The sequence below is a fragment of the Heliangelus exortis genome, chromosome 3 (genome assembly GCF_036169615.1).
Source record: "Heliangelus exortis chromosome 3, bHelExo1.hap1, whole genome shotgun sequence".
Classification (NCBI taxonomy): domain Eukaryota; kingdom Metazoa; phylum Chordata; class Aves; order Apodiformes; family Trochilidae; genus Heliangelus; species Heliangelus exortis.
Genome location: NC_092424.1, coordinates 12,821,042 through 12,845,116, shown reverse-complemented (window position 1 = coordinate 12,845,116; position 24,075 = coordinate 12,821,042). Strand labels below are relative to the sequence as shown.

The following is a 24,075-nucleotide window of genomic DNA, read 5'->3' as shown; positions in this document are numbered from 1 at the left end:
ATATTCTGCTTTGTTGACTCTGCTGTAATTTGTGGAGTGCTGGAGCTGCCACTCTGATGTGAACTGTGTGCCAGAGTCATCTGGCAGAGCTCAATGAAAACATACCTGTGATCAAGTTACATGTAGTATCACCAGTCTGGGAAGGAGGAAAAATGTGTGCTGTCTCTCTGATGGAGGAAAACTTTCAGAGCTGTGTGACCCTGGCATGTTTTCCATCCCTTCCACAAGTATTTTAACAGAGGACTGTTTATGTATCAGTAGCAGCTATCAGGAACTGGTGCTGAGATTTCAAAAAGCCCTCCAAAAAGTATGGGCAAGCAGGGCCAGCTTCTTCAAACCTTACTTGACAGGAGCCAGCAATAAACATCACACAATGGACTGCTACAGAGGGAACTGCCAAACTGTCTAAAAGAAAAATCCTGGTGGGGAGGATAAAAATCAACATCTTCCAGGTGGAGAGGGAAGAAGAAAACACAGGACTAAGCTACCATATGTAAATTATACAGTAAGGACAAGGCCTGCAACTGCAGACGGATGAAGAACCACCATGAGGTGAAGGCTTCATACTAAGTAGCCAAATAGGGCTTCAAGCCTCAGCTTAGGTGAAGATTCCCTTGGATAGGCCACTGTGCTTCCATTCCTGCTTTTCATATGTAGGAAAAGAACAGAATTACTGAGCAGTGATGCTATAGAAATACTCATGGCAGGAGATGTAGGCCAGAGTATGATGCAGTTTCTGGTAGCACCAAGCAGGCAGAGGCAAGCTAGCTGTCACCAGCTCAACTGGGTACATCCAGCATCATATGCCATTTTCAAGTTCCAGTTCCTCTTAGATTCAGGGTAGAGATAATTTATTGGGTTTTTTCTGCATTAAAACCTGACAGTCAGTATAAAAAATTTAGCCATACCTAAAAACACTGATCTAAGCACTCCCAGGTGGCTGGATGTTACGGAGGTAAGCGCTTAAAGAAAAAATCTAAAGTTCTTGTCACACCTTCCCTTGGTCGTTTTGCACTAGATGCTGCTGGAGTTTTGGGCTTGGTCTTTGCCAAGGAAGGAGACCTGGAAGCTGCAGCTTTTGGGCTGAGAGCTTCTGCTGGAGCTGCAGGAGCACTGGGCTCCAGGAAGGAGCTTTGCAGCTCCAGAGCAAAGTGGTAGTCCATGTGCTCTGGGAACTCCCACACCAACACAAGCTGGCCACACTTCTCACAGTGCTGCTGGTCCCCTGGCGAGCCAGGCAGGAGTGAGGCGAGCTCAGAAGAGGGTGGCAAATTCTGCTCATTTCCCTCTATAGCTGGCTGTAATTTCAAAAGAGTCTGGGAGCTGGGTGGAGTCAAGGGTGTTTGTTTAACAGGAGACAGTGACTTCTCACAAGGAATCTTCTTGGAAGGGTAAGCAGGACTCCCATCTCTGAGACACTGCTTCACAGGAGACTCCAGGTCACTGTGCACAGAGGCAAGTCCAACACAATCTCTCTCTTGGTGCTCTGGAGAGCTTGGCACAAGTGACTCTGCACTGGCAGCAGCAGGCAGGCTGGTTGCTGCCACCATCTGTGACTGCTGCCTTTCTGACACCTTTTGGAAAAATGACTCAATAGCATTAGCTGGCTTCTGCCTAAGCTCTTTGCTTGGGCTCCTGAAGAACTTGACCTTGGTTCTGCCAGATGTGTTTTGGCTGGTGGAAGCAGTGCCATCAGGCTGGGTATCACTTGTCAGAAAGTTGGTGATGCCTCCAGAGAGGGTGGCAGGCTCTGAGAACTTGCTTGCTGAGAGAAGCACTGATATAAGTGGTGGAGACCTGCAAAGGACAGACCAACATCAGCTCATAGCCTGGGATGCAAGGAGTCTCTTGAGTTAAGGCTTTAAGCAACATAATGTTCAGAGGCAGAGGACAAGGGCACTGCAGTCCAGGTATCTGGCAAGGGGTAGGAGAAATGTTTTCTCCAAAAAAACATTAGTATTGCTACTAACAGACTTTCACAGTGGCAGCTGACGTGGGGCTGAGAAGAAGCCCTGCTGCTAACAAGTGGATGTTCCCATGCTCCACTCTGCTGTGTGTGTGCTGAGGATTGCTCTTCCTCAGTCAGCATCACTCCTGTTCCTTTCTGACAGGTCATTGGTTGACCCTGCACCTCCTGCAGCAGAACAACCCCTGACAGGGACGTGAACCTCTTCCTCCCACACTCACCAGGCTGCCTGGTGAGCTCCAGCCATGTTGCAGTTTTGGATGAGGGCAAAGGCATCGTTGCACATCTTCTGGGCATCATAGCGGGTCAGAGCGCAAATGCGGGACACCCGTGTGTCTCCCTGCATGCGGATGACCACCATCAGCTGCTTGGCCACCCGGTGGTTCTGCAGAGAGAAGAGGTAGCTGAGTTTCAAGTGACACCTGCAGGATAGAGCAGGAACAGCCGAGATGGTCTTGCTGCCCAGAACTTTGTGCTGTCATGATGCTATGGCAGCTTGTCCTGCCTGCCCTGATATCCAAGGGGTGAGACCTAGGACCACAAGTGCTTCTACAGCTATGCCATGTAGGATGGGAAGTGGTTAGTCCTTGCTTTCCTTCAAAAGCAGCTGAGCACATTTTCTTGTCTCCCTGCAGACTAATCTCACCCTGGCCTGCAGTCTACCAGCTGGATGGGAGCATATTGCTTCCTCTCACAGCACAGGTAGAGCTGCACCAGCAAAAGGGTTGCAAGGGAGCAGCGGTGCTGCAGCATGAAGGTGTGGTGGTTTTCAGGTCCCTGCATCCGAAGCACAGGACAAGTGTTCTGTGGCAAAACCATCCCTCCTGGCCAGGCTCTTGCATATCTCTTTGCTTGGGGCACCTCAGCAGACAGGTACACATCTGAGGATGAACAAATCCCCCCCCTCAATACACACCACCCTCAGCCTCTTGCAGACAGCTCGTGGTGCAAACACACTGCGTGGCTTCTTGAAGGCCAGCAGGGAGAACACTGTCCCCATGCCTCCCTTCCTTACCTGGATCCTGTCCTTGCTCAGTCTGGATTCCAGTTCCAAGGCCAGCTGCAAGAGCCAGTGTTGCACCTGGACAAAAAGAGCACAAACACAGATTGGGCCTCTACTCACAGGACTGCCACCAGACCAGAGCAATGCTCTGCACAGCAGGAATACTGGAGCAGGATCAGGCTGGAATAAACACAGACTGTCACAAGGCCCCGTATCTGAAGTACTCCTGGAGAAATCAGCCCAGATGAGGATGCAATGCTGGAGGCAAGACATTGCACATACAAGTCCTACAGTGCTACTACTAGACATTGCCAAGTAATCTGTGTCCCCTGCTCTGGATCTCTCTTTGCATCTCTCCAACTCTTTGAGAACCTCTCCCCAGCTAACAGCTAAGGTCCACCCTCTTTCTTCGGGCTTAACTAGCCAACTTCTTTCTAACAACCAAGCCCTTGAGGCTTGGCACTATGAATACTTTTGGAACAGCACGTGCCCACAGTTGTGCTCATGGAATATGCATCTAAGTTGGACCTCTTTGTGCAAGAGTTCATCAGTGCATTTCTATCAAATGGGAATTTTCCTTATTTCTGGGGCCCAAACCACTTTCTCCCACTGAGTCCCTAGGCTGAGTTTCAGGACACCGTGACACAGAAAAGCAGCAGTTTTGTAAGCTAGTCTCAGCTTTCAGTGTTTTCATTTTCTCCAGTGCAAAGTCCAAGCCTCGTGCCTTCTCCTACCTCTTTCTGGGTGGCCAGGGCTATCCTCCCAGGGAAGTTCTTGCTGCAGCCAATGGACTGGGGCAGGTGCCGATTTTTCACAGGTTCCTCTTCAATTCCTCTGCACAAGTCATAAAGCCAGGACCTGGAAAACACAGAGGAACCATAATGTGAAGACATCCACAGACAGGCAAGCATCACTGTGCAGCAAGTCAGCTTTCTGCTGAGCCATGCTTTCAGCTCTGTGCAAGCTGTGACTCTGCCTGCCATCCCCAGCTCAGCATTTGCAGCCGCAGCTGAACAGGCAGCTTCCTTCAGGCCACAACTGCCTGTCAGTGCAACTCCTCTGCCTCTTCTGAACTGGCAACAGTTCTCCAGGCTGCAGGGCACCCCAACCGCTGCTCTGGGCCCAGAAGTGGTGTTTCAGGATTTAGTCAAACCTTGTAATTTCCTCTGTAATAAGACTCAAGCCTGCCTGCTTCCCAGCCTGCAGGGAAGCCCTTCCACAGCTTGGCCCCATCCTTAAGACACTGCAGATGAGGACAGAAGAGCTGGCTGACAGCCAAAACATTATCCAGGGGAGGGTGCCTGGCAGCAGGCAAGACTGAAACTGGTTTGTGGGCCAATACTTCTCAAACATGTCACTGAATTACCTTCCCATGTTCCTAGTCACTGCAGAACCACCTGTAACCACACCAAAGTCTCAAATCCTGCCAAGAGCCAAATTGTGGTGAGTGGTTTATCATTACCCAGTTTTGTCTCCAAAGTGACCCTGGAGCTCTGTCTCACTGAACTGTGTCAGCTGCCCAATGTACTCTACTCCCAGGACATCTGTGATGGCAGTGCCAAGCTTGCCTCCCAGGTTACGGCTACAGCACACAAAGAAAGAAAAACAGAGAATGCAAATGAAGCATCAAGAGGAGATTATGCCAAATCTTTATGCAGCAACTGCCCCTAGAGTTCAGGAGTGCTAGGAGCAGTCAGAAAATAGTAGGACAAAAGAGAGCAGCTGCTCTTCTGCTGATAGTAGAAAGATGCATAGGAGTTGACGTGGGAATTGTTCCTTGGCACACCCAGTTTCAGTGTTTCTCTCTCAGCTCCATCTTCAAAATGTGATCCCAAACCATGCTTTGACAAATGCTTCACACATTCCCTGCTTCCTCCTACGTGAGCAGACCCTTACCTACACACTCCCTCTCCATCCCTAGGGAGACACTGAGGGCAGAGAGCAGCACTGCAGATCTGGAGAGCAGGACCAGGTCTCCTTTCCTCTAGAGCAGTGGTGCTGGTAACTCTTCCTCCGCCAAGAAAAATATTTGTGCAGCGTGGATGCTCAAAACCAAACCACATCTGCTCTCTGGGAGCACAGCTGTGACTCACACTGGGGCACAGTGACTGCTCCCTTGCCTCTGGTTGCTCCATCTTACTCCTGTGCACCCCAGCAGTCACCCTAAGCACAGCTCTACACCAGGAAAGGCTGTCCCCCCAGGATGCCAGCAGGCTTTTCCATTGTGATTCCTTCACTGTCAGGCTGCACCTCTTCCTGAGGGATTACTGTTAGGATTTCTCTCCATTTCTTACAAGCATTGATGAGCTACTTCTGTGGAGCTGAAAGCCTTTGATAGCTGCTATCAATTAGCATCAAATTACTCCCTGTTGAGGTGGCCAGGAACAGTTTCCTACCCTCAAGTCACTTCATTTCTGCTCACACAAGCAATGTTGACAAAATAGCAGAAGTACCACAACAATGGAGACAAACAGGGCTTTCTTCCCGAAAAAAGCCAAAACTGCAGCAGCACAGTACCAGCATTTTGAATAGATGCTCCTGCCACAGAGCAGCTCAACGTGAGCCCCAGGCTGCACATACGCAGGCAGCTCCCCAGTACTCACATGTTGCTTACAGGCAGTTGGCTGAAGAGCTGTGGGACAAACTGTGAAGACACCAGTGTCTGACGGTTGGGTTTGTTTAACCCACAGGCCAGTTTTGCCAGCGTCTGTAAGACAGGAAAGGGTGGAAAGCCTGTTATTACAAACTTTGCACTGACTTGATTGTGACTCTACCTAATGGCTTGTGCTGGATCGCCTCTAAGAGCTGCCTCTGGAATAGCTGCTGGGAAGGATGTACATGCTGTACTGTTACTTGCTCCCAGGCAGTACCCACCTTGGGACCTGGCACACACTGGCTGGGTATTCCAAAAGCATTGCTGCTTCCAGACTTCTAGCTGTGCAAAGGGCTGGACTCCTGCTCCAGGCAGCCTGGGGAATCTGAGTCTATCTACTGTCGGTTGTCTTAGTTTTCCACCAGGCAAGCATCCTAGAGCTTCCAGAGCATCCCCAAAATCCTCCCCAGGATATTTCTCTCACTACATCTTACTCCTCCATCTTCTGCACTTATCTTGCTTTTTCTCTCAACGCCACTGTTTTAATCTTCTCCCTGTGAGGTCCACAACAGCATAATGCTGCAAAAGAAAGTCTGTAAAATACAGAATTTAATCTCCTACACAGCTTACCCTCCTGCTCCACCACAGGATCAAGAATACTCAGAACAACTTGAAATATATTTAGCTGGGTGTCTAGATTTTTTTTACCAAGTCTAAACAATTTTCTCTTTTACTGTTTGGCATCAGTGGTTCTTGATAAAAACATGCTGTTATTCCTCCAGGTGATTCCAAATAGCTCATTCAAGTATTTAGTCTCAAGAGTACACCAGGAACCCAGCTGATCAAATAGCAAGTTACCTCACTAGAAAGAAAAGTCACCCAGGACAGTTTGCTTCAGAAAAAACATGAGCTTAAAGCAGGAAACCTCCACCTTAGAGGCAAGTTTCAGGCAAGAGTGGCTGTAGCCAAATAATGGCTTGTACTGACACAAATTCCCAGCAACTTGCAGGAAGAACACCACCAGTTTGGGGCACCAAGGTGAGCTGGGTTGCTTTTCCTCTTTCTGGTCAATGAGTGTTTTCACCCCTGCTGGGCACGGTCTGGGTGATGCTCAGCGAGCTGCTGAGAGCAGCCACAGGAGCACTCCGTGCATGACAGCAGCTGCAGAAATAAACAGACTTTGATGCCGCAGCTATAGAGGGCTTCCTGCTGGCTGAAGTGCAAGGTGGATTATTGACAGCACCAAGTATTCATTTCATTCTCTGCAGAAAAGGATTGCACCTACAAGAGCTGGCTATGGAAGCACTGTAATGTGTTCTGCATAGCCACATTTAGGCTCTGGTAATCTCTGTGTTGTGCTCCCTCTTGCAGACATACAGTTCTGCAGGGATGGCTCAGCACATCATAGTTTCTTACTCCCTTTAAAAAAAAAAAAAAAAAAAAAAAAATCAAGAAAATGCTAGCATAGAAAATGGAAGCTGGGAGAAGCTGCTAGGGATAGTTGGGATGTTCTCTGCTATTCCTGATTAAAGAGAGCAAAATGGTAAATCAAACATCCATCCACTGGAAATTTCTGTGCCAGTGATCTTCCCCAGCTAGCTCATTTCTGCCTATCTGCTCTAGTTGCAAGGTGAGCTGGTGCAGAACTAGCTCCAGTATCTGCACATACCTGGTAATATTTTCATTTGTTTCTGCAGCAGCCCAAGATAAAGTTTATCTTCCTTAAGTTCCAAAGCATCCATTTAGTTTTTATCCTGCCCTTTTTTAATTGGACCCTCCATTTTCCAAATTGTAAATGAACAAATGAGCCCCTTTTGCAAAGAATGAAATGAAATGAATGCTTGGTGCTGTCAATAATCCACCTTGCACTTCAGCCAGCAGGAAGTCCTCTATAGCTGCAGCATCAAAGTCTGTTTGTTTCTGCAGCTGCTGTCATGCATGAAGTGGCTGCTCTCAGCAGCTGGCTGAGCATGACCCAGACCATGCCCAGCAGGGGTGAAAACACTCATTGACCAGAAGGAGGAAAAGCAACCCAGCTCACCTTGGTGCCCCAAACTGGTGGTGTTCTTCCTGCAAGTTGCTGGGAATTTGTGTCAGTACAAGCCATTATTTGGCTACAGCCACTCTTGCCTGAAACTTGCCTCTAAGGTGGAGGTTTCCTGCTTTAAGCTCATGTTCTTTGTTGAAGACACCTTTCCTGGAGGACTTAAAACACTTTTCTTCCTAGTGAGCTAACTTATTCAGGTGCACCAGGAATCCAAGCAGTAAACTAACCGAGTGCTGACTGCGCAGGCCACATGGCTGGGAAAAAAACTCTTCCCATTTCCTTATGTCTTATGATTTCCCTGAAGGCATGCTCACACAGGGCTGCATCCCCCACTCAGCTCAACATCTATGGAAGACTTGGGGGAGTGCATAGAGAGTATATCCAGACAATTCTGCCTCTGCTGCTCAGAAGAAAATCAGGCTGATGTTGTTATACACGTACTTTGTTGTGTGATATCCCAGCTGAACACCTGAATCCGGTGGCTGCTTCTACAGCCACCCTTATTTCTTCCACAATGACAGCACCCATGGTTAGCTGCAGGTCAGGACAGTCCAGGTTATCAAAAGACAGTGACGCCAGCCACTCCTCCAAGCCACGTTGCCGCTGCTCCTCTAAAAAAGGGGCCAAAAGGGGATTTCATGCTGAGCCCAGCAAAGGAACCCGTAGCAGTGGCCATCCCCAGCCAACAGCCGCACACGCCAGCAGCAAGGAGGAGAAAGGAGCGCCTCAAAAGCCATCCACGGGGGGAAGCACAGATCGCATTTCCCATGCTCTTGCTTCGGGAGAGCTGAAGCACCCAACCTCTGCCGATGGACCGGGAGCGGGGAGAGGGTCAGCACAGGGGGTCCGAGGGTGGCAGCATCCCGCTCTTTTCTCCCTGCGTTGTGCGACCTCAAAGCAAAGCCACTACAGCCGCCCCCCACGGTCCGCGAAGCCCCGGAGGGTGACCCGGCGCCGGGTACCGATCGGTGCGTACCCTTCCCGCCGGGCTGGGGGCCGGTACCGGGCAGCCCCTGCACGAAGGTGGTGGGCAGCAGGGCGGCCGCCAGTGGGCGTCCCCGCAGGGCCCGCAGCCGCTCCCGCGCGCTGCCCGTCAGGTCCAGGTACGCCTCGTCGATGCTGGCCCGCTCGATGGCGGCGAAGCGCGACAGAACCTGCATCACCTCCGCGCTGGCCTCCCGGTACCTGCCGGGAGGCAGGCACGGTCTCAGGCACCGCTCGGCGTAAGAGAGCCCTTCCCCCGCCGCCCGCAGCCCGTCCCGATCCGCGGCTCCCGCTCACCGGGTGAGGTCGGCTTTGCCCCGCGCCTGGGGCACCCGCGCCAGGACCAGCTCCGGGCACAGCGCCCGCGCCTCCGTCGCCCACATCCCGCGGGACACGCCGAAGGCGCGAGCCTCGTAGCTCACCGCGATGATCCTGCAAGACACGGAGGACGGTGCAGGGCCCGGCACGGCCCCGTGGCGGGGAAGGGTGCGAGAGGACGAGGGACGGCCCGCCGGCGGCAATACCTACCCTCCACCCTGCCACTGGGTGTACTGAACCACGGCGCAAGGGCGACCGCGCAGCTGCGGGTCGAGGCGCTGCTCCACCTGCATGAAGAAGCAGTCCATGTCCACCAGGGCCACCACGCGGTCCCGACCCCGCGACATCCTCCAGTCCCCGCCGCGGCCGCCAGCCCGACTGATTGCCCGCCGCACGGAGAAGGGGTGGAGCGCCGCGCCCCAGAGCCTCCGTCGCCCCGCGGAGCACGCCGGGAGTTGTAGTTCCACAGTCGGCCTCACTTTGCGCACGCGTTTCCCCGCCCGCTCCTCCCCCCGCGCACATGCGCTGAGCCGCTGCGGTGCCGCGCGTGCGCCGCGTGCCGGCCGCCCCCTCCCCTCGCCCGTCGGTGGCCGGTGGCGCGGGCACGGACCCCGCAGCCATGTCCGCCGAGCAGGTGAGCAGCCTCTGCGAGCAGCTGGTGAAGGCGGTGACGGTGATCATGGACCCGGCCTCCACGCAGCGCTACCGCCTGGAGGCACTCAAGGTACCCGGCCGGGGAGGGGAGGCGCCGGGCTCCGGCCACGCGGGTGCTCCGTCCGCACGGCCCCGGGGCCAGCTCGGTCCCGGCAGGAGATTGGAGGTGTCGGACCGGCCCCCGAGGCGCTGGGAGCCGCCGGCAGCCGCGGGAAGGTGGCTGGGGCTGCGCCTGCGCGGCGCTGAGGGGGTCGGGCGTCCCCTCCTCCCTCGAGGGGTCGCCCCGCTCCCCGCCGTGCTCACGCCGGTGTTGTGACTGCGTGTGCGTGTCCCCGCAGTTCTGCGAGGAGTTCAAGGAGAAGTGTCCCATATGCGTGCCCTGCGGGCTGAAGCTGGCGGAGAAGACACAGACGGCCATCGTCCGGCACTTCGGCCTTCAGATCTTGGAGCATGTGGTCAAGTAAGGCTGCTCAACCCGCCGCCCCCCGCCCCGGGGAAGGGTCCCAGCCCGCAGCCACGCAGCCCATGCGTGGGTCTGCTCCCATTCAGTGCCTCCATGCTTCAGGGAGGCACCTTCAGGACGCGGATAGTATGCTCAGTGACAGAGGATAGCTGCTGTCCTGCTCTGTTTCTTTCCTCTCTAAAAGGAGGAAAGGAGAAGAAAGTGGCTTTCAGGCAGGTTAGGAAGGTTAATTCACCAAGCTCTGAGACACATTGACATCTTGTGATGTAAATAAACCCGCAGAGTTATCTGTGGGTCTTCGAAGCACTCCCTGTCATTAGCCTCATGCTAACAAAGAGCCTTTGTATTAGTTCAGTTCTGAGATTCCTCTCTCTGACGCCTCTATGGACCTGGTGCTTTGTGCCCTGGCTGCTGCTGCTTGTGTCTCAGAGGTGCACGCCCATTTGCCAGCAGCAGTTTTAGCTCACCCTTTTCATTAGGGGTTTGGGTCAGTGAGCTGTAATGGCTCTCATTTAGGTAGAAAAGTGATGGCTCATTGGGAATTAAGTCAGAGATATTTATAAATGTTTTGACTTTGTGTCGTTTTTGTTTTCCTCTTTTTTTTTCTGAACTCTTTTGAACAGGTTCCGCTGGAACAATATGCCTCGACTAGAAAAAGTGTATCTAAAGAACAATGTCATGGGCCTCATATCCAGTGTAAGTACTCTCTGCCCCAGACTGTTCTCTGAAACATGATTCTCTCACTTGGAGAGAATGGGAAGCAAAATGGGAGCAAAAGGATAAAAGACTGCATTTAATTAGTACAGAGGACCTGAATTAAATTCTGTGTTCATTATTTTCTTGCTGTACGTCCCTGGTTGTTCCAGTGCTTTCTTCTGTCTTATTCCTGGGTCACTTAAGCATGTCACCTCACATGGCAGGACGTTGTGAGGTTCATGTAACATATATAAGTTACTTTTTAATTTTTTTTTAGGATGAAGTTCAGTAAATACATTGATTTCCTTTGCAAGAATACCAAAGTCATTGTCTAAGTCAGGTTGTTTTTTATCTATTGCTGTGGTTGCTCTCATGACCAAGTGACCTTCTTTTGAGGAAAATTTGTATTGCTTCCCAGAGTTCACTAGCTGTGGGTGCTTGGGAGGGTAAGTGTCATCCAAGGTAGCTGGGATGAAGAGCTACACAATGTTGTGTTTTGTTGTTTTGTATGGTTTAGAATATTTGCAACCACTGTGCTTCCCATATCAGAACTGTAAATGTCTGATGGTTGGGGTTTTGTATAACACTACTTCTCTTCTGTAACAGGGAACTCAGAGTATTCTGGAGGAGGAGAGTCACATTAAGGATGTTCTGTCCCGCATTGTGGTGGAGATGATCAAGCGGGAATGGCCTCAGCACTGGCCTGACATGCTGAAGGAACTGGATACCCTCTCCAAGCAAGGGGTATGAATGAAACACCTGTCTGTTCTCTTCTGCTTGCACATAGCTTGGGCTTCAGTTTTCCCTCATGCTGAGGAAAGCCCAAGTGAGTCATGATACGGTGAGACAGGCTGATGATGGGCTTAGAAATCCCTGTAAGATTAAGTTATAGGATATCATTTTATCAGAGAGAGGGCCATCCTCCTGTCTTGTTTTCCCAAGAAGTGACTTGTATCTTCATGCATGCTTGCTTTGTCTGTATCCCTGAGCTAACCTCTAGAGATGTTCATGTTTGAACTGTGCTGATGGAGTGTGTTTCATTTTGGGACATCAGGAGACTCAAACAGAACTGGTGATGTTCATCCTCCTACGTTTGGCAGAGGATGTGGTGACCTTTCAAACTCTACCTACTCAGCGGCGACGAGATATCCAGCAAACCCTCACCCAGAACATGGAGAAAATCTTCAGCTTTCTACTAACTGCTCTGCAACAGAATGTCAACAAGTACAGACGCATGGTAAGGGACTCCTTCAGTCAGTGGTGGAAGAGTTTAGGAACTGGGGTACAACTCAAAAGCTGTTGGAGAATCAAATGCAGAAACCCTCTGAAACCTGTGGCTGATGCTGTAAGATAGGGAACTGCTGTGGCCTGGGAAGCCAGTGCTCATCAGAGAGACTGAACACACGAGGCTGATAGAGTTAGTGTTGATTGTTTGGATTTGCTAGTTGATATGATTTGAGTGGATGCCTCATCTGTGCTGTCAGAATGCGCTGCTGACAGGAGGGCTCTATGGCTTAGCAGAACAAATGTGTGGTTGTGGCAGAAATTAGTAGATTTGGGGTATTTTACACAACACTGGTAATGAGATGCTGTTCTGGGTTCGCATCTGCTCTCTTACACTGCAGTGGTGTCTTTGAGGTGATACACCAAAATGCACGAGGTTTCAATGTCTCAGCATTGCATCTGGGCTTCTTTTGTCCTTTTCTTTGACAGTTTAGGTCAGGAAGGCTTTGTTCGTCAAGTTGTGGTGAGAGATGTTCCTAACTTTTGTGTAGAAACATTTTTCCTGATTTCTTACCTAGAGTTATGTTGTTCAAGATGGATAAGGCAAGTCTCTTATCTCATTATGTTCCTATGAGAAGGAAGTGGATTTGAGAGTGAAGCACAACTGAGAAGCGTATCTAAAATTCAGTTTTTTAGGTGTATCTCTTGTTCTTTCTTGCTGTGAATTAAAATCCAGAGTTACACTAAATGTGAACCTTGAGAGGCAATGAAACCCCCCCCTCCTACCTGACTTCTGTTCATTTTCCTTATGCATTGAGAGGCTGAACAAACCCACCTGTAGTGCAGACAGTTCTCTGTGAGGTTCCCAGTGGTGGGTGGGATACCCTGGTGCATTTTGTAGTCTGGTTGAAATGCATTTCCAGGTAAGGTTTGAATTGCAGTGTTTGAGGCTCTGAAGTGTGACTGCTTCTGCTAACAGTGGCATCTTTCTGATTGGCAAGGTTGGAGCACCCCAGGAGCAAGAAGCCCTCACCACTCCACAGGTTAGCAGATCTTTGGGATGTTTGTGCACAGGGTAAATTCTGAGGGTTGGGTGTTCAGTTACCTGTTTGCACACAGGCTGAGGGAGATGACAAACAGTTCCCCAAGACAATAGTAATCTGCAGTGGTTTTAAGTATGCAGTTCTGATATGGTGGCTCAGTTGTTAAATGTTTGGGAGACAACCATGAGGACAGTCAGGCAGTGGAATGGTCTCCCAGGGAAAGTGGTAGATTTCCCCACTTTCAAAAGTCTTAAGTCTCAGTTCAGCTGGGTGCTAAGACATCTCACATAATCTGTAGTATTAAAAGAGTTGGACCAGATGATCCTTAAGGTCCCTTCCAGCCTGACTTTCTGTAAATTCTGTAAAACTGCTGCACTAAATACATTGATGGACAGTTTCAAACTAAAGCCTTGCAGCAGAAAGAAGTGTTTGTGGTACCTTTGCTACTGAAAAATCAAAACTGGTTATCCAAGGGACTCATCTGCATTAGTCAAAAGGATGTGTGCATTGCTAATAAGTGTTGAAACTAGGAGTCAGGCTGCAACTTCTTGCCCCAGCTCTCTCCAGCTGCCTTACTGACCATGGACAAATTGCCATTTTTAGACTTCAATCTCAGTAGGTAAAAGCTACCAGCATCTTTCAGAGTCTGGCAGTTGGATATAAGATGGTCAAAAGTTATTTCCCTGGAGTCCTCCGGGAAGCATCTAAATGTTTCTTCTGTTTCCTTGATGCTTGCTGACTGGAGTGTCATCTTTTTGATTGAAGGAAATTGTGACTTAACTTGCAACTCAGAGTCCTGTTGTCTAACCTGCCCAGGGGCTGCAGAGGTGGTTAAGATGGCTGCAGCTATGTCCTGAGTGGGTGACTGTGTTGCAGCCTCTGTCACTAGGGAGCTGTTCTGTGAATCTGCTTCTGGCTGCATTCTCGAGCAAAAGCTTGTCCAGCAGTGGCTGGGTAGAAGTGTGTGCTGTAGCTGCTCACTTACCAGCTCTTGTTTTCTTTTTCAGAAGACTGATGTGGGTCAGGAGCCAAAGGTGAGTGGAGCTATGCTGGAGTTAGTGCATTAGTCATTCTTAAACCTAAGATTGCTTAGAATTAGGCTTTTCCCAGGCTTTAGAGTCCATTATGTGCAGTTCCCATTTACAGATGGACTTCTTTACCCATGATACAAACCTTGTGAGAAGAGAGAAATGAGACGTGGCAGCAGAAGGCTCCAGGTCTCTCCTGCTCTCAGGGTAGTTCCTGATAATGGTCTTTGAGGGAATGGATGGCTTTAGGTAGGAACTGGTGTTTTTCCCTGTTTCTGACCTCTTGCCTTCTCACTGTTCACAGGCCCAGGCAAACTGCCGCGTGGGGATGGCAGCACTCAACACCTTAGCTGGCTACATTGACTGGGTGGCCCTGAGCCACATCACAGCAGACAACTGCAAGCTCTTGGAGATGTTGTGTCTGCTCCTAAATGAGCCTGAGCTGCAAGTAGGAGCAGCAGAGTGTCTCCTGATTGCTGTCAGCAGGAAAGTGAGTTCTTCCTCCTCAGCTACTCCGACCTTGCTTTGTTTTCCTTCTCCTATATAATTCTTCAGATTGAGCAATGATATCTTTGTCCTTCTATTTAACAAACAAAATTCAAAGTTGGCTGCTTATATTAATGATACTTAGGGTGAATGTTGTGCCAGCACATAGAGCAGCTGTTGGAACCTTCTCCAACTTGTGTGCTCAATTCTAGCAGTTTGGAGATCCCCACTGACATTTTTCCCCCACTTTTTGCAACCGTGAAGAGGGAAATAATGTCACAAGCTGTGTCATCTGGCAACTAAAGAAATGACAGCAGAGTCTAAACAGGTGATTTGACCCGGATGTTCACAAGCAGTTTAGTGTAACAGCGAAGTGTTCATCAGCTACTTTTAAGTAACCACTTAGTCTGCCATGAAGAAGAGTTAATGTCTCAGGTTTAGTTTTTTGGTTTAAAGTTCCTGTAGTGGCATTTCTTAGGAAAATTTCTTGAGATCAGGAACACCTTAGATTTTTTGGTTTTTACTGAAATAATTTGTGGACTGTAAGCATCTCCCCAAGTGGAAGGACAACTGAGCATTTCCTAATTTCACTTGCAAATGGGAATAAATAGTATGGATGGAAATAAGTAGTTATGTTCTGATGGAGGCATTTGGGTTATTTTATACACAGGGTAAGCTGGAGGATCGGAAGCCTCTGATGGTCTTGTTTGGAGACGTTGCCATGCACTACATTCTCTCTGCTGCCCAGTGAGTACCATCCTGCTGCTGTAATTCACACAAAACTGCTTACAAATGGCTTTGTAGATGTAATTTGCAAAAAGTATTGATGCTTAACTGCAGGAAGCTGGAACTGTGTAAGGAGAGACAAAACCATCATTTCTTATGCAAAACCTAAAAACCTGCAAGCTTTTTTCAAATCCCATGATGGAAGGACAGAGTGGTGTAAATATCACAGTTTCCCCGGCTTTCTCTTAGCCTGAAACCAGTCAAAAGGGACTCCTTCATAGGGGCAATTTCAGAATTTCAGAGGTTTTAGAAGCCAGTAAAGTGCTTCTTGGTGATACTGAAGAAAATCCTACTGCAGTAGAATCAAACTGCTCTAGTCCTCTGTTTATCTACAAGATAGATAGCACTGTGCCTGTTATCTACAGCATGAGTAACTGTGATCCTGTTTTTCCCCCTCCTCTCATTCCCAGGACAGCAGATGGAGGAGGCCTGGTGGAGAAGCACTATGTTTTCTTGAAGAGACTTTGCCAAGTTTTGTGTGCATTGGGCAGCCAGCTATGTGCATTGGTAGTAAGTCTCTGCTAATACCAGCAACAACTCTGGCAAGGCTAATTTTTTGGGCTGGGGGTGAGGCAACCCTGTTCTAAGGTAGGACCAGGGTTCTCTCTGCATAGCCATAAGGTTCTCTCCACACATTTGGAAAAGGCAGAAATTACTGTGCTTGCAAGTGGGATAACTGGATCCTGCCAAGTCATAGGAATATAGAATGGAGGATCCCTGATAGATCACAGGCCTCTGCTGTCAAGAGTCATCTCCTATAACCTCTAAAATGGTGAAGCTTTATTGAAGATTGGTCAGGTTGCTTGCTTTATACTGCTATACAAAACTATTCCTGGAAGTTACAACTCTCAGTGTTGGAAGTTTTTTAAATTTCCCTATTAAAAATAACTCAAAGAGTATACTTGATCATTCTTCTACCAAGATTCTGTCAAGCTGAAGGAAGAAACAGGTTTTGATTCTGCTTTTTGTCTTTCAAAGCTCTGTGTCAGTGTTGAGCCGAAGATGTACAATGATACTTTGCATGCTGTGCTGGATGCTGAATGCCTGCTCCCACTGTTCAGCACAGTGCTGGTGCAGTAAGGGAAGCAGGCTGGTTGAGAGATGCAGTTCATAAGGAGACTGCAGCCAGCTAATTTATCCCTAAAAAGAATAGATAGCAAACAGAAGGTGTGTTACTACTTGTGACTTCATTTGCAGTTAGGCAGTGGGAGCTGTTAGTCCTTAATGAAGTAATGAGATGGAGATTTGAGTCTGTTCATACATATTCCCTTGGGAGAGACAGCACTGAGCTGTACATCTCCAAGACAGGGATTTTGAAGCAATCTGATTGTATTACAGCTAGTGAAGAGTAGCAAAATCTTGAATTTCTGGCTTTGAACAAAATTTACTTCCCTGACAAACTTCCCAGAAAGTTATTAATAAGAGATATCCATAGATTAAATGTGGGAAACTTTTTGAGGAATGGGAATGGAATCATCTGGGAGTATTTGCTTGTGAAGTATTTGCTTGCTTCATCTCAGTATTGTTGGGTGGGTATGACCCAATAGGAGTAAAATCATGATTCATGGCAGTAGTGGTTATGAATTAAGTTTTAATGGAACTCCAGCATCTGAGAAGCTGCCCTTTCCTCTTGAATGAGGGTGGTGCAGTCTCCAGCATCCTGGGCTGGTCAGAATTCACTGGTCCTCAGGCTGTACTGCTTTGAATAAAAATCACAGTTCTTCAGTCCTTTTCTCTCTACTTCTTTACAGTCTGTGGACTTGGATGTAGCACTCCTTCTTTATCCAGGGACATACCACTTGTGAGCCCAGCATTAGGAATATTTAGTATTTTATCTGAAACTGTTTTTCTTCCTAATAGGGCTCAGATTCAGATGTGGAAATGCCACCGAACTTTGGAAAGTACCTTGACTCATTTTTGGCATTCACAACCCATCCTAGCCAGGTATGTAAAGGGCTGAAAATCTCGTGTGTATTTGTGTAAGAATGTGTGAACGCATATTTTAATTAACCTGTAGGAGACTGCAGAATGTCAGCTGCCAAAATTGCTCTCTAGGCTCCCCATTTCAGTCGATGACCTGGGAGGCAGGATGGTTTCTCCTCCGTTAAGAACAGTGCCTGGCACAGAGGTGCTGAGTACAAAGTGCAGGATTTCCTCTCAGCCATATTAGAGATTTTCAGCATTCTGGAAGTTTGGGTTGAGCCTTCAAGGTGTTGTGTACTCAACTGAATAGTCAGGGTAATTTGCTGTTGCTTTCTGATAGCAACACTTAACGTTGCCAGCACTGAAATCCTCTGTTCCCCTCTTTTCCCTGTGCCCCCAGTTTCTGCGCTCTTCTACCCAGATCACATGGGGAGCCCTCTTTCGCCATGAAGTTCTGTCTCGTGACCCCCTGCTGCTGGCTATGATCCCCAAGTATCTCCGTGCATCAATGACCAACCTAGTGAAGGTATGTGGGAACTATCAGATAGAGATAAGAAGGTGCTAGGTGAACATGGCCTGTGGATCACAGTAGAGAAACTGTTTTTATTGTGTCTACCAAAGACATATCTCCAGGTAGCTGAGCAGAGAGCTCTGTCTCAACTTTTTACTGCCTTCTCCTTGCCTTCTGTCTTCTTCTTGCCTTCTGTCCTCCCCTCCTCGAAGCTGGTGTTAGCTGTGATGAGTGACTTCTCTTCCTCCCTAACCTTGTCTGCTCTGTCTCCAGGTGGGCTTTCCCTCTAAATCAGACAGCCCGAGTTGTGAATATTCCCGCTTTGATTTTGATAGTGATGAAGACTTCAATGCCTTCTTCAACTGTAAGTTGCCATCACACAGTGTGGAAGCTGTTGCCTGTGCTTTCCCTCTTTCAGTTGCTGCCTGAACTTGGAGCCTACCATATTGGCTTGGCAGTTTCCATTTGTGTCTTGACTCTTTCAGTCTGGATCTTGGAGTAATGTTAATTAGCTCAGGCATTTCATTTTATTTACTCTTTGTTACTGTTTCGCTTGCTGGCTAAGTAGGTGTCCTAGTAGTATTTGCTACATAGTGTCAAAGAAAATGTGCCTCTTGTCAACTGGAGTTAAAAATGAAACAGCCTGGAGTCCGACTTTGGTTAGGAGAAGGAAGTTTATAAAAGACTTCAAGTGTCATTCCAGAAGTCTGTCTTGACCCTTCTAAAAGGCTTCTGGTTCACTACCAGTAGCTAAAGTTGAGGTATTGAAATAATTTAATTTAAACATGAACATTAAACAACAAATGGGGAGCCCTGGATATTAGTAATTTTTTTTTCTTTCTTTTTGTATTTTCTTACGAAAACGGAGGTTCGTTCTCACTAGCTGGTGTAGTTTGGTACTCCCTTGATGGCTGTGAGAATACACTTAATAAATTACTTACATTTTTACTTTCTGCATTTATGCTTGAAGATTTTGAGTGTTGTGGTTTTTTACTGCATATTAGGTAGTTTGTTTTTACTTAGTACATTAAATATATTTGGGTAGAAATGAAACAGTAACTAAATATACAAAACCAGAATTTGAAATAGCTTGGAGAAGTTAAATCATATTGAAGATACTAAATACATATGAAAATAAAACTGATTTAAAATGTAAAACACAATTGAAAAAAAAAATGAAACACAGTTACTTGATAAATCAACTTTTTTTAAACAATACCAGTTGCATCTGGAATCAGCAGAGCTTATTGTTTTGTGTGGCTGTGTACTAGAATATTTCTGAACAAAGGAAATTCCTGTTTTGTTTTCATATCTTTGGTTTTCATAGCTTTGAATTTGAAAACAGGAATTTTTTAAGGTTTTTGAGTTTGCATGCATGAGCTTTCCAGCCTAGAATCTGAGCTGGGTTAATTTGAGTAATATAGAAAAAGTGTGTTTAGTTGAAGAAGTGGTAGTTATCTCATTGTGGTTTTCTGTCTCGGTCTCTCAAGGAGCTTTGTAAGCAGCAAACATGTATAATTTAAAGAATATTTTTAATGAAAAATAGAGGCCTAATTTTAATAAATCCGGGTTTAGCAAAGATTTCATAATTAATATTTCATTGCAATCCCTTATATGTTGATGCATAATTTTTTTTAATCCATTCAATTAACTTCCAAAGTTGCTCCTGTTACACATAGTTTACTGGCTGTATATCTGATCTTACTACACAGCTATTGCAGAGCAACAGTCTGTGATGTGCAAAGCTGCAGATGAGCTTTGGGGCAGGGACCATTTGCAGCAGCAGCTTGTTGCATGGTGTCTGGTTTTTCACTCCAGCTTTCCGAGCCCAGCAAGGAGAGGTGATGAGGATGGCTTGTCGGCTCGACCCTCGGACAGGCTTCCAAATGGCTGGTGAATGGCTGAAGTATCAACTCACAGCTCCTGTTGATACTGGACCCATGAACTGTGAGTTACCTAAAAAAAAAATAAGGGTATATAAAAAATAGGACTTTGTTTTTCAGTTCAAGCCAAGAAAAAACTCTGCATTTTTTTTTTCTTAGGGGGGAGCTTAACACTAGGTTTTCAGGCTTTTTAAGGTCTTTGCAAGTTAAAAGCAAAATCAAATCAAATTCACTCCAAATTAAACCCTTTGCAGTCTAGCATAGAACAGCTAATGTAAAGCCCGTGGCTCCTTTCCCTCCCCCAGATATCTCTGCAAAACAGATGCAAGTGTCTCTCTGTTAAAATTTTACAATTATTTGTGCCTTGTTATCTCCATAATATTGATTATTTTTGTCTGGGGAAGCTCTGCCAAATGCTGTCAAGTTCTGTCTGGCATATCACTCTGTCAGACACCTTGCTTTTCTCCTGTGAAGGAAGATCACTCAGTGCTCTGCAAAGTCACACCAAGGGCAGTCTTGCCTGCAGTGCTGAGTCTGGGCATGTGGTCTGCTTGCTTTTTCTTTGTGAATTATTGGTGTTGCTCCCTACAGTATCTCAAAAGTCAGAGTTGCATCTCAGGAGCCTTCACTTGAACGAGGCAGATCACCTGGGATTACCTTAATTGCTCCCACTGCGTCTCTTCCAGCCATCTGCAGGGAGAGAAACAAATTGTGACCAGAATACTTGAGAGTGCTAAGGTGTTGCAGTGTGGGAACTTACCATCCTGGTGGTGTGTATGCCAAGAGGGGCATGGTGAAAGCTCCAGTGTTCTCTTCCTTTCAGCTAAGACAGGTGAAGGTCTCTGCTCCGTCTTCTCTCCATCCTTTGTGCAGTGGGATGCCATGACCTTCTTCTCAGAGAGCGTCATCAGCCAGATGTTTCGAACCCTGGATAAAGACGTATGTGTACAAGATGTTCTTGCCTGCTCTCCTATCTGGATATGAGTGGGCTTGTTCTGTCTGGATAAGAGTGGGCTTTTTCAGCTGTGTTGTCCTTGAAAAGTTTCTAGTAACCAATTAACCTCCAAGCAAAAACGCAGAGTGTTTGGTGAGTGCTTGCGATGAGCAATCACACTTCTTTAGATGGGGCCAAACTGACAGTGACTTACCTGTCACCTGTGTATTGGTTCTGGACATGATGCCATTAGAAGTCACAGGAGAGTGCTCAGGTGGCTTTCTTTTCCATAGTGCCTTGCTAGAGGAGAACAGTTTAAGCAGAATTTTTCTGATTTATAGTTTTTAATTATACACTGATTAGATATTTTATTGTATTTTTAACAAAATGAGAAAAATTCATTCTCAGGGTGTAGAAGATCAGATTTCCCTCTGTTTTTTGTTCAACAGCATGCAAACTGGAAGGAGAGGATTTTTTTTCTCAGTCTGATATAAACTGACTTGATTCTTTTTTTATTATTGCTCAGACACTTCAGTTCGTCATTCTAATCACAGTAAAATAAATATGTAAGTCATTACAGTTGATTAAACATGGAATCTTTTGGACCCTGTCAAGAGGAGTATTGAGAACCAAACTGAGAGGAAAATTGGCTTTTCTATAGGTATGACCTGTAGTGTATATACCACCTCAGGTATGGTGACTCAAGATGGACATCTTGGCACTGCTGTAGAAGCAATGGCAATGTTGCTGGGTTTTGGTTTTTTCCTCAGCAAGTGCCCATAGCAGCAGTTAAACTGTTGTTTCTGATGATTTTCTTTATGCTTTCAGAACAGTTGTGTTCAGGTGAGAGGATGACGTGACAGCAGCAGCTCTATGGCCTAGCTCAAGAAGTTGTAGGATGTGTGCTAAAGGTTGAAGTACTGAGTGTTGTCTCATGTTTTTCTTTCCGTTTTTCCTTTCCTGCCTATGTTAGGAGATCCCAGTGAATGATGGCATAGATTTGCTACAGCTTGTCCTTAGTTTTGAAACAAAGGATCCTCTCATCCTGTCCTGTGTGCTCACCAATGTCTCTGCTCTCTTCCCATTTGTCACTTACCGACCAGAATACCTACCACAAGTACTCGCCAAGGTAGGTACTTGCAAACCATGCTAAAATCAAGTAGACTTTTTGTGGTGTGAGGAGCTTTACTGAACTGCAGGAGTCAGTTCCTTTGGCATTACTGCCAGGGAAGGACTATATTTTGTGTTAAAGGCAGAAAAAAATTGAAACCGACTTGTTCAAGGAGAAACAATGCCAAATAACAGAAATTTTGCTGTTCTTAACTTTAAATCTTAACATTAGGTGCACACTTTGGCCAGTATACACCATGTTTTATTTCAATGCCTCAATGTTCTGATGGTTTCTCTGTCAACTTAGGCAAGTGTTCTTCACTGGCTTTATTGAAATTGCACTAAAGTCTTATGATATATTCCTGGAGTTCAAAACACATGAGTGCTAGATATTAAGAAATGACATGAGGTTTGGGATTTTTCTTCTCTCACAGCTCTTTGCTTCCGTTACCTTTGAAGTCATAGAAGAAAGCAAGGTATGTCTGAATTATTCTCTATTAATAAGCTATAAGGGTTGGACTAAGTAGTATTCTGTTAGAGCATGCTGGGTCTGAAGGTCTCTGCTGTAGCAGGCTTCTTAAGTATGAGCCTACCTCCTGGAAGGGGTGGGAAGTCCAGATACAACTGATATGTTCAGGGTTGACATAGCCTAATAAGCTTAGGTTCACAGATGTGGTCTAAGGCTAGTGGTCTAGATGTGGTCTAAGGCTAGTACATTTGGTCCTAAAGTCTGTGTTGGCCTTCCTGAGAGTGAAATCCCTTCATTAGCTGTGGGTATTCTTCAGTAGTTGGTATATGTGACTGTGAAGGATGGCTGTAAAGCTGCCAGCTGGGGAGTGCTTGAAATCTCAAAGTAGTAAGATCCATGGCATCCTCTGCTTGAGCTCAGCTTGTTCAAACATGGGCTTCTTGGGTTGGCTGCTGCTCCAGAGGAAATGTGGTTGAGTGTTACTGTTTGGGATGGGAGGTATGGAAATGCTTTTTTGATCTGTACTCAAGGGTGCAGAATACTGTATATAATGCATTTTTCTCTTGAAGATACCCCCCTGCATTTGTCTGAACTTTTGTTTTGTTGCATTGAAGTTTGTTATGTCTGTCCAGGCTCCTAGAACTCGAGCAGTGAAGAATGTGAGAAGGCATGCATGCTCCTCAATCATAAAGATGTGTCGGGATTACCCTCAGCTTGTCCTGGTATGTAAATTCTGCTCTTAACGTGAAGAGTCTTGCCTCAATTTCAACTGATTTTCTGGAATCTTCAGCTCCTTTTGCTACAGCCACTGTTTTTCTTCCAAGAAATATACCTGTTGTGCAGGTGGCAAAATGTTTTATTCCCTGCACCTTCCTTCTCCGCCATCTTAGGAGATGAAATGTAAAGTTATGAGTTAAATGGAAATGCAAAAGGGTGACAAGAATAAAAGCAGCACTGGATTTGTTCTATGGGAATGTGCTGAGTTTCCATTTTGTCACATGTGGTCTCAGTTGATTCTTTAGCTGGAAATAGTAGAAATGAGTAATCTCCAGACTTTTTTCTGTTACCTAACAAAATGCAGAAGCAAGAGAATAGTTGTTTGAGAACAGAGAAAATAGAGAATAAAGTGGCTTAGACATGTTCCTCCAGCTATTCTGCATAGTACAATATACCCCATTTCTGCCTCCTCCACACTAAATATATGATATTCTTCCTCTTGCATGTTTTTTCTAGCCAAACTTTGAGATGTTGTACAACCATGTGAAGCAGCTGCTCTCCAATGAGCTACTTCTGACTCAGATGGAGAAGTGTGCTCTTATGGAGGCCCTTGTTCTTATCAGCAACCAGTTCAAGGACTACGAGCGGCAGAAAGCTTTTCTGGAGGAGCTCCTGGCTCCTGTGGCTGGCTTATGGCTCTCCCCAGAGATGCAGAGGTATGGGTCATTTTTCTAAGCTTTTAGTCAAAGGTGTGGACCTCCTGTGCTCTGGGCAGTAGTTGTAGTGATAGCTCTGCAGTTCAGAAACTCCTGAGTCTAAAAGCTGTTTGTTGAAAATCTCTAGATAAAAGTCATTTAAGGCTATAATAGAGGAACACTTCCTAGCAAGCTCTAAGCACTTGCAGAGAATGAGAAATAAAAGATGTCTTTGATTATCTCTAGAAGAAGGTAGGAATCTGAGGTGTCCTGCAGCTTTGGGCAGCTGGACATGCAAGATTTTTCCCAGTGGGACCATGGTCATAGAGGTTCAAAGGTTTTAGGTCCCTATGGCCCAAGAGAAATGGAGATATTTGAAGAGTGCACATATCTCTGGTGCTTTTTATCATGTTCCTGTGTACAGTGTGGAGCACTACCTAGTCTCTCCATCCTGCTGTGTATTTGTTAAGATGTTTACTGATGGTGCAGCAGTCTGGTTATGTTCCCTGGTACAAATAGTAATCCCTGTTGCTGTCTTCTGC

The 24,075-nt window shown here is 46.8% G+C and overlaps 2 protein-coding genes across 9 annotated transcripts in view; one reads left to right on the top strand and one right to left on the bottom strand.

The window, feature by feature from the left end:
* Positions 1-829: 829 nt before the first annotated feature.
* Positions 830-9,324, bottom strand: POLH (DNA polymerase eta). The gene is made up of 10 exons (XM_071739267.1): positions 9,122-9,324; positions 8,891-9,025; positions 8,586-8,794; positions 8,051-8,220; positions 5,573-5,676; positions 4,432-4,551; positions 3,704-3,827; positions 2,982-3,047; positions 2,188-2,351; positions 830-1,797 (listed from the first exon to the last, which is right to left on the bottom strand). Exons 1-10 carry the CDS (start codon positions 9,256-9,258, stop codon positions 948-950), a joined length of 2,079 nt encoding a protein of 692 aa, XP_071595368.1. The 5' UTR covers positions 9,259-9,324; the 3' UTR covers positions 830-947.
* Positions 9,325-9,434: 110 nt separating this feature from the next.
* The window catches only part of XPO5 (exportin 5), a 28,880-nt gene continuing 14,239 nt past the window's right edge, over positions 9,435-24,075 (top strand). Inside the window, exons 1-19 of one of the 8 annotated variants that reach the window (XM_071739260.1) lie at positions 9,435-9,635; positions 9,904-10,025; positions 10,652-10,724; positions 11,331-11,468; positions 11,779-11,961; positions 12,950-12,991; positions 13,999-14,025; positions 14,324-14,509; positions 15,176-15,252; positions 15,702-15,801; positions 17,152-17,235; positions 17,615-17,740; positions 17,999-18,089; positions 19,544-19,672; positions 20,432-20,547; positions 21,516-21,671; positions 22,087-22,128; positions 22,754-22,843; positions 23,355-23,554. In XM_071739260.1, coding sequence (XP_071595361.1) covers positions 9,531-9,635; positions 9,904-10,025; positions 10,652-10,724; positions 11,331-11,468; positions 11,779-11,961; positions 12,950-12,991; positions 13,999-14,025; positions 14,324-14,509; positions 15,176-15,252; positions 15,702-15,801; positions 17,152-17,235; positions 17,615-17,740; positions 17,999-18,089; positions 19,544-19,672; positions 20,432-20,547; positions 21,516-21,671; positions 22,087-22,128; positions 22,754-22,843; positions 23,355-23,554 — 2,087 coding nt within the window. In that variant the 5' untranslated portion in view covers positions 9,435-9,530. Of the gene's footprint in view, positions 9,636-9,903; positions 10,026-10,651; positions 10,725-11,330; positions 11,469-11,778; positions 11,962-12,927; positions 12,992-13,998; positions 14,026-14,323; positions 14,510-15,175; positions 15,253-15,701; positions 15,802-17,151; positions 17,236-17,614; positions 17,741-17,998; positions 18,090-19,543; positions 19,673-20,431; positions 20,548-21,515; positions 21,672-22,086; positions 22,129-22,735; positions 22,844-23,354; positions 23,555-24,075 lie in introns of all 8 variants that reach the window. The other 7 variants (XM_071739259.1, XM_071739258.1, XM_071739265.1 and 4 more) reach the window with 7 other exon arrangements.